The sequence below is a fragment of the Erpetoichthys calabaricus genome, chromosome 4 (assembly GCF_900747795.2).
Source record: "Erpetoichthys calabaricus chromosome 4, fErpCal1.3, whole genome shotgun sequence".
Lineage (NCBI taxonomy): Eukaryota > Metazoa > Chordata > Cladistia > Polypteriformes > Polypteridae > Erpetoichthys > Erpetoichthys calabaricus.
Genome location: NC_041397.2, coordinates 221,969,794 through 221,982,323, shown reverse-complemented (window position 1 = coordinate 221,982,323; position 12,530 = coordinate 221,969,794). Strand labels below are relative to the sequence as shown.

The following is a 12,530-nucleotide window of genomic DNA, read 5'->3' as shown; positions in this document are numbered from 1 at the left end:
TTTTTTTAATATATACACATATACATTCTAATGAGCCTGCTAATGGACATCCATATCGCACTCCATATGGTATCAGGAAACTAACGGTCAGATTATCGCTTACCATGACCCTAGACTCCAGTAGATTATCGATAACCAGCCCAAAATTGATGGCTTTTGGGGCACAACTTAAAAACTGAAGCTGGAGAAGCAGGACACAAGCCACAGTGTCACATTTAACACTATTTAAACAGCATTGATTCACGCCGCTTTTCGCTTTTAACAGACCATACCGTTTCACAGCGAGTAGACAATAGGCTGCTGCTGTCTTGAAAATACTCCGGTGTGTAGCAAGTTGTTTAGGGTGACCTCCCAATTTAATAATGTCTCAAAGGAATCATTGAAGCTGGGAGACATTATGGGAGGGTCTATGGGCACGATAAATATCAATAAAATCCGACTTCAGCGAATCATGTTGTTGCTAGCATCTGACTGAAGGCGCCAAAGAGATTACGTGATAGAGGCGGGGATTTATGACGTCACAACACCAAAGATGGCTGCAAGGTTGCTGCTTCAGAGCGACTGGCCCAAGGTTTTGAGGTTGTTACCTATCCTTATAAAACGTGTTTGAAAGTGTTTAAAATGTGGCGTATGTCATGATAGTAATCTTTATTTGTTTACTTAGGCAAAATGAAGGAGAAGCCTGGGTCTCGTGCAAAATACCCGGTAAGAGATTGGCAAATACGTTTAAAGATATTCGCCTTTAAACAGTGATTTTTTTTAGTTTAAGTTGCCACTTAAATTGAAAGCATCGTACAAACCCACGCGATTAATGTATACAATAAGCATACGAGTTGAAATAGGCACTGGCGGTTTGTTTGTTTATTTATCTATCTATCTATCCATCCACTTTCAAATCTACTCACCCATGTCAAATCGCGAGGAACAGGGTAAAATACTGACCTGACTGAGCATTGCTAGAAATTGTATCAGAGGCGCGCAGGCCAATTTAGCGGCACTAAATTGCTTAATGCGAACGTGTTTGGGTTGTGGGAGGAAACCACGCAGTTACAGGCAGCAGCCGTAACTAATGAGCCAACACGCTGCCCCATTATCACAAGTCGAAATTGTGCAAAGTTATGCTGCTTTGACCAACAACAATTTGTGTCTAAAGGTTTAAACTGCAGATTAAATCTTCCCCCTTGTGTCAATAAGCGCTGCTGGAGCACCTAAATATTAACGACAATATGCAATTAATAACTTATTGCTGTAGCCCGAACTGGTCTTTTTATCTTTGACCAAGTCAAAAGTTTTAATAATTATTCTGGTGTGTATTTGAGGGGTTTTGTTGTTGTTTGAGATACTAATTATTCATCTGTTTTTAAGCTTCTTTAAAAAGCTCAATTCACACTTTGGGACAAATAAAGCGCATTCTGCCTATTTGTATCTGTCTATCCATCCATTTTCTTCAGTCTTTCATTCAGGGCAGGTTTGCATAGCTGCTGGAGTCTGTCTCAGGAAGGCAGAAATAATACTTGGTCAGAGTGCCAATCCATCGCAGGGCATGCACACTCTCAGCGGACCAGTTTAGTAACTGGGGCAACCAGAGGAAACCTGAGAGATGTTCATGTTTAGAGCAACTGATTAACAAGGTAGTGATTTGCCATCTGCATGGCAGGAAAGGTCCAAAGCATGCATCATAAATCCTGACTGGTAATAACTTGTGATAGCAGTAGCACCTGTGTGAATACATGATTATACGGTTTTTTAAAAAATTGAAACTCATTTGATTCATATTAAAAAAGGTTCATTTTTCATGTCTTACTATTTCTTCTTGAATATTAATTTTATTCATCCCTTAAGTTTTTTTCTTTACATGTATAATTAACTTGCAGCTCAAAGCTGGCTGTGTGGGTGTCTCTATGTATATTCACCAGTAAGCTAAAGACCCCATTCAGCACTAGCTCATACCTTTTACCTTGTGCTGTAGCTGTATGTTCCCCTAAAAATGATGTGCTAGTTGAGGAAATGAATGCATGATTTTTATTAAGCACAACTGATTTTGTTTATTATCTTCAGGAAAACCAACACTGTATGGAACTTTGAAGTGTCACGGCATTAGTGATGAGGGTGTCCCAGACCTTGTAGCATCAGAAGAATTTAGAGTTCTTGAAATCTCCAAGGTGCAGTGTATGTATGTGTGTGTAATTTAAGGTCTGTTGAACAAAATCCATTTGTCCCATTTTCAAGTTGATCTCTTCTGTAACTACAGTAGATACTGATTTTATTATTTTAAATATTAAGCATCACTATGTATAATACAAAGGCACAGAAATTATTAATGCAGAATGGTGCATGTTGATTGCTTCACAAGGTACAAGGCCCCATCTACACTAATGCATTTTCATTTATAAATGCATACATATGTCTACTTTTTTGCCTTTCATCCACACTACCCCATTGTTTTTGACTGATGAAAACAAAGACTTTTAAAAAGACTCTCCAGAGCTGTATACTTCTGAAAATGTAGCGTAAGAGGTTTGGTGTGGATGAACATAAATGCAGTTTTTTGAAAACAATACTGTAGTCTCGCTCTGATAGGCTCATGCTTATTTCATGGCCCCATTTTCTGATTGGATCCTGCTTGTTAAAGTATTCAATTCCCTGATTGTTTATCCTTCATGAAAGAAAAACATTTTCTAACATATCAGGCATAAAAGAGCTGCTTTCCATGGTGCTTGTTGCCCTACTTATGCATTGTGTTTTTAAAAGTTTGAATGCTGTATACATGCGTAAAAATCAAATTACTTACTGACTGCTACAATTTTGCAATAACATAACTGTTGTTGTGAAAAATGAAGAGCCCTGTGAAAATAAGATTGATTAGAGGCTGTCAAATGTGTTATTTACAAAGTGTATTACTCATACTTAATCTGTTCAGTAAGGAGGAACACATTCCATAGCAGAATTAATAAGTCACATATTGAAGTGGATGGGTGTAAAATGCAGCCAAGCTCACAATCTTACAGGACAGAGAGAGACACAAAACCACAATGCAGGGAAGCAACATTACCCATGCATGCATACATATATTCTACTGAGTTAGTTTTACAAATGTTGTTTGGTACAAGATGTGCTCTGATTGCTGTGGAATACTTATAGTCAATCATCCCATGGATAAACAGAGCTAAATACATTTTAAGTGTTGCATTAACATTTGCTCTGATAGATAGATAGATACTTTATTAATCCCAAGGGGAAATTCACATACTCCAGCAGCAGCATACTGATAAAAAAAAAAAAAAAAATTGAGTGATAAAAATGCAGGTATAACAGACAGACAATAACTTTGTATATTTTTAACGTTTACCCATAACCCCCTGCCCACCCCCCCGGTGGAATTGAAGAGTCGCATAGTGTGGGGGAGGAACAATCTCCTCAGTCTGTCAGTGGAGCAGGACAGTGACAGCAGTCTGTCGTTGAAGCTGCTTCTCTGTCTGGAGATACTGTTTAGTGGATGCAGTGGATTGTCCATGATTGACAGGAGCCTGCTTAGCGCCCGTCGCTCTGCCACAGATGTCAAACTGTCCAGCTCCATGCCTACAATACAGCCTGCCTTCCTCACCAGTTTGTCCAGGCATGAGGTGTTCTTCTTTATGCTGCCTCCCCAGCACACCACTGCGTAGAAGAGGGTGCTCACCACAACCGTCTGATAGAACATCTGCAGCATCTTATTGCTGATGTTGAAGGACGCCAGCTTTCTAAGGAAGTATAGTTGGCTCTGTCCTATGTCCCAGGTATTTTATAGGTCTGAACCCTCTGCACACAGTCATCTCTGATGATCGCCATCGCCAGTTCTGAAAGCTGTTACTTTCAAGTGTAATTGACACATTAAAATGACACAGGAGCAGTTTGCTCCAGTTCTTTATAAAAATTCTTTCTTTTTCTATGCTGTAAACGTGCTATCAGGGTACTGCATGTGTTGACAGTTTTGAAAGAACATAAAGCACAAGAGAATCTGATTTTCATGGGGCTCTGAATTTTCAACCACACAATCCCTTCTAGGAGTTTGCCCACTGTAGGCCGAAGGTCTACATCATAGGTGTTTTGGGGCATTTCTTTTGTTAATGATGTGAAAACTCCAGCGTGGATGGAGATTGTTTTTGTTTAAAAAACTCTTTTTAATGAAAATGTGGTAGTGTGGACGTAGCTTAAGATTTACTGAAAGGCCATTTTGACATTACCATTCCCAGCTTATTAGTTAAATGATTTCTTTACATCACTGAAGCTATTAATTTCTTGTGAAATCTTTATTTTAGAATGGCAATAATAATTTTAAAATGTGATGCATTATCAAAGGAAAACTGTTGTATTACTATGCTTAATACTTATCTAGTGGCAGTTATAGTGTATCATTTCCTGGTTTTCCTGAAGTGGCATAAAACAAATGTGTACCTATTCAAATCTTAGCAATGAAAACTAATTTCTGTATGTTTATTATATACTGCTGAACTTCTAATGTTAGTTCTCTGTCTTTATACATATAAAAACCTTTATAGTATTTAAAGACATTTGACTGAATAGTTTCCTAGCTTTCATCAGAAGAGGCATGCATAGTAATCTTATCAACAGGCAGTACACAACATCTAAATGTCAGACATAGAATATTAAAGTTTATTCCTGTAGACAAAATACAAAGAGCACTTTTTTTTTTTTTTTTTAAATAAATGACAAATGTTTTCATATGATGCCACATCAGTTTCTGTCTAACTTGTAAAATTTGAAGCCCACTGCCTGGCAACATCACCTTTATAGAAGTAATTGTAACCAATGGTTAAAATAGAATGGTTAAATACTTTATTATTTGAGCAGATGTAAAGTTACAGTTGTTTAAAAAAAAAAAAAAAAAAAGCCCAGTAAGGCAATAAACAGCAAGTCAACTTCAAATCTTTTAGAAAGCCTTCTATTTACTGTACTGTCTTTTATACATCTAAAGCACTTTTTTTAGTTAATCTGGTTTTCTTCATAAGAAATATTGTAAGTGGTATGCATTCATACCTTTTACTGTGTTTTTTGTTTCCTTTATGTCTTATACTTTTTTAAGTGATATGCAAAATAAAGGACATCTTGCTAAGCTATGTAAAATACCAATTCAGTATTGTATACTTCTGTCATGCCTTTTGGGTGTTTCTTGATTTTTCTGATGGTTTTGGTGGCATTTTTTCATTATACTTGGGTTAATTTCTCATATGTCCTTTCTTAATCTTTACTGGTATCCTTAAAGGTGTTAGCATGGTAAACATCATTTAGTATATGTAGTGATTACAGGTAAAGTTTATTCTTTATTCTTATCTCAGTCTTCATTTTTTACATAATGATTTGCTTTTTTTTTGTTTTGAGTTCAATTAACCACAGTAAATGATAATTATTTCAACTCTATAACATTTTGTATATCACTTATTTTCTTAGAAAAGTCTTCATATATCCTGTCCAGAACTAAACACATCAGCAAAATTCCTTGCCCCACACACATCCTTTGGACAAATCCATGATAAAAGCGTAAGTATATTCCATTCAAAATCTGGTTGGTTTCCATGCATTTTCTTAACCTGCTTTTCCAGGGCAATTAGAACCTATTCCTGCAATCTCTGGGTGTAAGGCAGAAACAACACCTGGACAAGGCACTAGTTCATCACCGGGTGAACATATGTACACATGGATCAATTTAACAGTGCCAATTCATCTAACCTGCATGTTTTTGGACTGTAGGAGGAAACCCATGTGGAAACTGGGAGAACAGGCAGCCTGCATGCAATGAGCATCTGGAACACTAACCTTGGTCTCCTAATTGCAAAACGGCAGCACTAGCATATTAATGGAATTAAAAAAAAAAAAAAAAAAAAAATTTTATTAAAAAAAGTGTAGTTTTTAAAAGACTTCAATTAAATGTTACTGTGCACCGTTTTTGCTCTGATGCTGAAGAGAACTATCCATGTTTTGTTTTAACATCCATATGGATGTCAGAAAGCAAGTTTAAAAGTGTTCTGGATCCTTATTAAAATGACATAGACATTTGATAGGTTTTTTCATCATATGTGTAATGTAATGTTTATAGGTCACACACAAAATTCTTTACCTTTAGGTAACTTGCATTGATGTATCATGTGGTGGAGGTCTTGGTGTGTCAACAAGCACAAATGGTACTCTGAAGGTATGGAACTGCACCAATGGAGAAAAAAGGGTAATCCTTACTTTTTTAGATTAATTTTCGGAAATAATTTAAAGCATATTGATACTTTTGTATGCATTTGTATTTAATTATAAACTCTGCATTAAGCCCTTTAGAGTTGCCATTAAACAGCCATTGAATTATGTTCTAAGTCAATACAATCTTAAAAAGAACTATTTTGACCTGCAGTAACTGCATCTAAATTGTTTCATTAAGTATTTAGAATTTGAAATTGCCTCTGATATAAAGTTTTGTTATTATAACTGGCATGGTAAAAAAAAATACATATGTAGATTGCAAGAAACGTAAACATTTTAACACAAGTTACTGTTTTCTGCTAAATATCTGAAAATGAAGTTGGATTAAAAAGCAAAAGACACTTTCCACTTTATCATGGTGGTTTGTCCTATACAAGTCTCCAAGGAAAAATATAGCCTAATTACGCATGGTACACAAAATATAAACATGGTTGACCAAAGAAAGGGTTGTCTACAATTACGTGGTTAAGCATATGTGGATTATTGGTAGTAACTAAGATAGGCTCACTAAAAAAAGGATTTAAAGATAACTAAAACAAAATGTTTGACATAATTTATCAGCAAGGAATTTTACACAGTACTTTTTCTGAATAGTAGAATACTCTTAGCTTCAGAACTACTTTAGCTCCAGCAATATTTATCTCTTGTTGTTTTCAAAGAGGGATCTATCCGGCCACATATATGATGTCAATTGCTGCAGGTTCTTTCCTTCAGGAGTGGTAATTCTAAGTGGTGGGATGGATGCCCAAGTCAAGGTTTGGTCAGCAGAAGATGGAAGTTGTCCTGTAACATTTAAAGGACACAAAGGAGGCAAGTTTTAAAGGAATGATACTACATTTTTCAAATTTATTAATTATGAGGTGATCTGAACATCAAGGCTATCCATGAACACTTGGAAGATTGTGTTCCTTTTGTGGAGCTAAACTTCAGTATAATTAAAATATTACTGCTTATTTATTTGATACTAACCTGAGTTATTGGGCAGCATGGTGACACAAGCTGACAACGTGTACAGCTTTCCATTTTACATCTTTGTGTGTAGTGAGCATGGGTTTCCAGTTATAATCCAAACATCTCTGGGCAGACTAGCATAAAGCTGAGACATCCTTCTCTCTGTTTCTCTTTCTGTTTATATGCATACTGTATGTGTAAGCATTTTCTGCAACAGGCAGACTTTCCATTCAGGCTGTTATCTGCCTGTCACCCAGTGTTCCTGGGAAGGGTCTTTGTTTCCACTTGACCTGTAATGAAAGAACATGTTATGAAAATGTATTTAGGGTGAACAATCCATGTCAGTATGTCTGTTGTTTTTCATATGAACATATGAAAAACTCTGAAACTTGTCCAGTAGATGTTTGTATGAGGTGGGAATCAGATATTCCTCAATCCATGAAAAAAATCCACATTCACTATTATAGCACCATTGCACACTATAGGAACCAATTCTGCCATGCAAACAGATTTGTTTTTTTAAGATTGTAGATGGTATTGTGAAAAACACACACAGGCTGATTTAATGTCTAAAGAGAATCTCAACTGACTAGTATTTTAAGAGCAATTTAGTTATATGGGAGATGGGTACAGTAATGATTAAAAAAAAAAATGCTATTTTAAAAAGTGTTTTTTAACTCAGTTCACTAACAGCATATGTATGATTGGCAGGCATTTTAGATACCGCTATTGTGGACAAAGGACGAAATGTTTTGTCTTGTTCAAGAGATGGGACAGCTCGACTATGGGATTGTGGAAAGTCTACATGTCTTGCAGTTGTGGCTGATTGTGGGTCACCCATTAATGGCTGCTCTGTTGGGGTTGCTGACAATACAATAAACCTTGGTTCACCTGAGGAGATGACAAGTAAGTCAATGGAATCAGAAAAAATTATTTAATTGAATATTTACTATTATGTTGCATAATCCACACTTCAAGTCGTCCGGTGGAATGCTCACAATGTGCAAGATGCATGCATTTTTTGCTTACTGGATGACTTAACATGGGATCTAGACAACATAAGTAACTGGAGATTTTTCCATGTATGTTTTTAATATAGTTTGCTGTTATCCAGCGCTGGTCACCATAGGCTCCCATTCTATCAGAAAAACAAGAAATGAGAATTTTTTTCTCAGCCACTACTACAATTTACATGGGGTACATAACAACATTGGGTGGAACATTCCTTTAAAATCGTTTCACCATTAACAAAGTGGCTGGCGCGTAGCACGCCCTGGGTTTTTATTTTCTATAACTTTAGGGAGAAATATCACAGGATCTTTCAAACCAAATGGGGCTTGACATAATGGTTATAACACTGTAAAATGCTTATTTTGAGTAGAATTGCTCCAGTACATTTTACTCTAGAGAGGTAGTTATTTTGAGTTTTTTTGTACACATTTGTGTTGTAACTGTAACAGAAAAGCAAAATAAAGTATTTTTCTTAACAAAGTACATTTCTTTCATTTCACTTAATAAATTATCAGCAGCCAGCATTTTCAGCAGATTTATTTAGGTTGGAATAGGGAATCTGATTGGTATCAGAGTATTCTCCCAAAATAAATAAATTAAATAAATGAACTTAATTAGCTGATCTCTTAATTTTATAATACACTGAAACTGGAGACAACCTAAAAAAATTAAATACAGCATAACATGGACCCATTGGTATAAATCACAGATGTGCACCAATTACTTGTCAATCTAGCTCTTATCAGTTGTATATTAATACCTTGAGTAAAAGAGTTGCTCAAAATGTGTCACTGTTTTGCCTTCAAAACCATGGACTTGCCAGTATTGGCAGATTTTGTGTGTCACATCTCTAGCACGTTATATATATTGTATTTGTTTTAAGACTTGTGTAGTAGGCAGCTGAAGCTTGAATGTTTATTGAGGACAAGAAGCCCGATAATGGTCACTCTGGATCCTTTTAGTCAGCAGAGATGTACAGCTGTGCATAACTTAGCAGTAGCTTTTGATTAAATATAACAGGTTTGCAAAAAGGTTTTCCAATCATAGTTGATGAAATAGGCAGGAAATTCACAAGATTTATATTTTGAACACTATTATACATAAACAAAAAACGTGTTTGTTTGGATGGATGGATGGAGTAGTCCACTCTTCTCATGCTCAGTCACAGCCACTAGATGGCACATGCATGCACTTTCAAATATTTTCACCACTTGCATACACCTCACTATGAAAGAACTGTGTGCAGCTAATGCTGCCGCACAATGACTACATTGTGCTTATGACAGTGATGAAGACACACATCCTCAAAAGGAAACAAATTCAGTGGCTCAACAACATGCAAATAAAATACCTCGGCAACAGAGGGCAAGGCTTGAAGTTTTCACTAAAAACATTGTCTATCTAGAGGTATTTTCTCGAGACAAAGATTAATAGGAATCACATGCCAGCGATACGGCTAAGATATGATATTTCTAGTGTCTACTTACGAATGCCAGTGTGGCAGCAAGCACAGCTGTGTCCACATCCTTTGCCCTGTGTAATTCTTAAGAATCGGCTGACACCTCTCCAAGTTCATGAATAAAGTAAAACTCCTAGGGAGTCTTTGGGTTGTTTTTTGCCCAAAGACCACATGCAGTTAGTGTGTTTTTTTTTGTGTGTGTGTGTATGCATATTTATATATATATATATATATATATATATATATATATATATATATATATATATATATATATATATATATATAAATATGATAAAATTCTGTTGCAACGAACTGCCAGGGACCTAAAAAATATTTCTTTGTAATGAGATTCTGCATTTGTTGCTATAGCGCTTTCTTTAAGTTACGTCCAGGCAGTTGCAATCATTTCAATAGCTTATTTCGCGTTAAATTTTAATCTTCTCCTGTCTACAAGTTATGCTGACGAGAATTTTTCTCAGCATTTCCTTGTGATAATACACTTACAGGGTGCGAATGATGCCCAAACCCAATGGCTGAAGCACTGCTGTACAATTGGGTGGGAGGAATTCAACGCAAACATTATATAAATGCGGAAGCATGTTGTGGGCAGCACAGTTATCAATCAGAAGCCGAATCATCCTTTTCTTCTTCATATTATGAGGTTTCTGAACTCTTTTGCGATCCCCCCACCCAATGTGAACGTCATGCTGAAAGAAAGTTTAGAAACCTCACATTTTCTTGAATGAGTGCCACATTAATAGGAATATTTCTTGAACGATATGTATATGTGTATATACTGTGTGTGTGTATATGTGTGTGTATATATATATTAATGTATGTGTGTGTGTGTGTGTGTGTGTATATATATATATATATATATATATATATATATATATATATATATGTGTGTGTGTATGTGTAGATATATGAAATATATACAGTGTATATTTTATATATAATATATATATATACATACATACATACATACAGTGGAACCTTGGTTTACGAGTGTTTTGCGAGTCGAGCAAAAATTTTTAATAAATTTTCACTTGATAAACGAGCGAGGTCTTGCAGTACGAGTAGTATGTACTGTATACGCTTTGTCTGCTGAGTGTCATGTGATCACAACTGAGCTGATGATTCTTCTCTCTCTCTCTCTCTCTCTCTCACTGCGGGATTATGGTCAATCGTCTCCTATTCTCCGTCTGAGTCGGCGTGCCTCACTCATATAGTCAACGTGGCTCCTAAACACACATATATACTAGGGGGCTTCGCTCACCAACCCTCGTATTTGGTTTTCTGGATACACACTTTGAAGATTTTTTTTTCTTTGAATTGTTGCTATTTCATTAGTTTCACTTTTATTTCAGAACTTCTGTAAAAACAATATTTGTAATCTTGCGAGTCCCAATATGCTAATTTTTTTTAATGAGGTCAGGATAGGTTTCTCTGGTTTGGAATTTCAGCATAGACAAAACGATCTACATCATCAGCATTTAATAATTTTTTTTTTTTTTTTTTTACAAAGTAGCAAAGTAGAGTTCTGCATTGGACTCCTGTCTGTAAAGTCGTGCTATTTTCCTCTCACAGTTCCAAAAGTACATGGGGTTACCAAGGTGATACCCCAGCTTTTGTATAGGTTTTTGCACAAGGGCTAGACAGAACGTTTTTGACTCCTGGGGTAAATTTGTTTTTAAATAAGCAGACAGATAAATATATATATAATATTAACAAAGTAACCAATAAATGCATGTGCGGTAAACTCCGTTTTTGAAATTCTCAAGATTCTTTATTTGTCACATGTATAGTTATACAGGACAACACGCAGTGAAATGCATCCTGATCCGCTTATCAAAAACTGTGCAAAGTTAGAAGAATATCAGTTAGATTAACAAAAAGTCATAGATTGAAAGATAACAGTATAGTAGAACATAATAAATAATTCTACTTTCTTCACATAATTTTACTTAAGTGTTAAGGTGCAATAGTGTAATAATTATCTATCTATCTAATTATAGTGCAAAACCAAAGTTAGACTGGTGCATAGTTAAATGAGGCAGTTTGTTTGTTTGCGCTACTGCGATCTTTACTTTCTTTTTTTATATTTTCTAATTTTCCTACTTTCATATCCTTTAACTTTCTCCACATGTGTATAGCGCCGTTTTTTTTTTTTTTGAGCCTTTCTAATTTCCCTGGTTTCATAGTCTCTAACCTGCTCTGCATGTGTTTAGCGTCAGCATTTGTAAACGTCTCTATGAAGTTCTACTTTGTCTTTTACTCACTGTCATTTAATTCTGAGCTGGATTGGACGTGCTTTTTTTTTTCAATTCCACTTGTTCTGGGCTGATAATTACTTTCCTTATTTTCTGAATTTGCACCTTTGATTATTCTTTTTTGCTCTTTTTTCTCTCCAACGCATTTGAGTCTCTTTTCTCCGCGCTTTTCTTTCTTCTTCGTTTAATCGTGTCTGTTTCGTTTCTACCCTATTCATTTCTACCGTAATGACCTTATACACTTTATATGCACTGAGAGCCCTGGTGCTGTGTGTGCTGCATGACTGCCTTTACACTACTGATTTGTTTTTTTTTTTTATATTGCTTGTAAGTAGGGTGTGTCTTGCAAGACTCTCGTTCTATGTTTCCGTGAGACGCACCGTGGCCGGTCTCTTTCATCTCGCGGGTCTTTAAATTATCTTCCGAGAAAGATCATGTATCGTAGACTATCAGGACAGGGGACAGGATTTCTTTTTATAATAGATATATATATAATATACATAATATATATACAGTGTGTGTGTGTGTATGTATATATATATATATATATATATATATATATATATATATATATATATATATATATATAT

At 35.6% G+C, this 12,530-nt stretch overlaps 1 protein-coding gene and 1 long non-coding RNA gene across 2 annotated transcripts in view; one reads left to right on the top strand and one right to left on the bottom strand.

Annotated features, from left to right (window-relative positions):
- The first annotated feature begins 507 nt into the window (after nt 1-507).
- The window catches only part of LOC114650592 (proteasomal ATPase-associated factor 1-like), a 26,462-nt gene continuing 14,439 nt past the window's right edge, over nt 508-12,530 (top strand). Inside the window, exons 1-7 of the mRNA XM_028800332.2 lie at nt 508-579; nt 665-705; nt 2,059-2,162; nt 5,449-5,538; nt 6,122-6,220; nt 6,906-7,056; nt 7,909-8,103. Coding sequence (XP_028656165.1) covers nt 533-579; nt 665-705; nt 2,059-2,162; nt 5,449-5,538; nt 6,122-6,220; nt 6,906-7,056; nt 7,909-8,103 — 727 coding nt within the window. The 5' untranslated portion in view covers nt 508-532. The remainder of the gene's footprint in view (nt 580-664; nt 706-2,058; nt 2,163-5,448; nt 5,539-6,121; nt 6,221-6,905; nt 7,057-7,908; nt 8,104-12,530) is intronic.
- The window catches only part of LOC114650594 (uncharacterized), a 25,486-nt gene continuing 19,866 nt past the window's right edge, over nt 6,911-12,530 (bottom strand). The window contains exons 2-3 of the long non-coding RNA XR_003716032.2: nt 7,216-7,487; nt 6,911-7,029 (exon numbers count right to left, since the gene is read on the bottom strand). This is a non-coding gene — a long non-coding RNA (uncharacterized LOC114650594). The remainder of the gene's footprint in view (nt 7,030-7,215; nt 7,488-12,530) is intronic.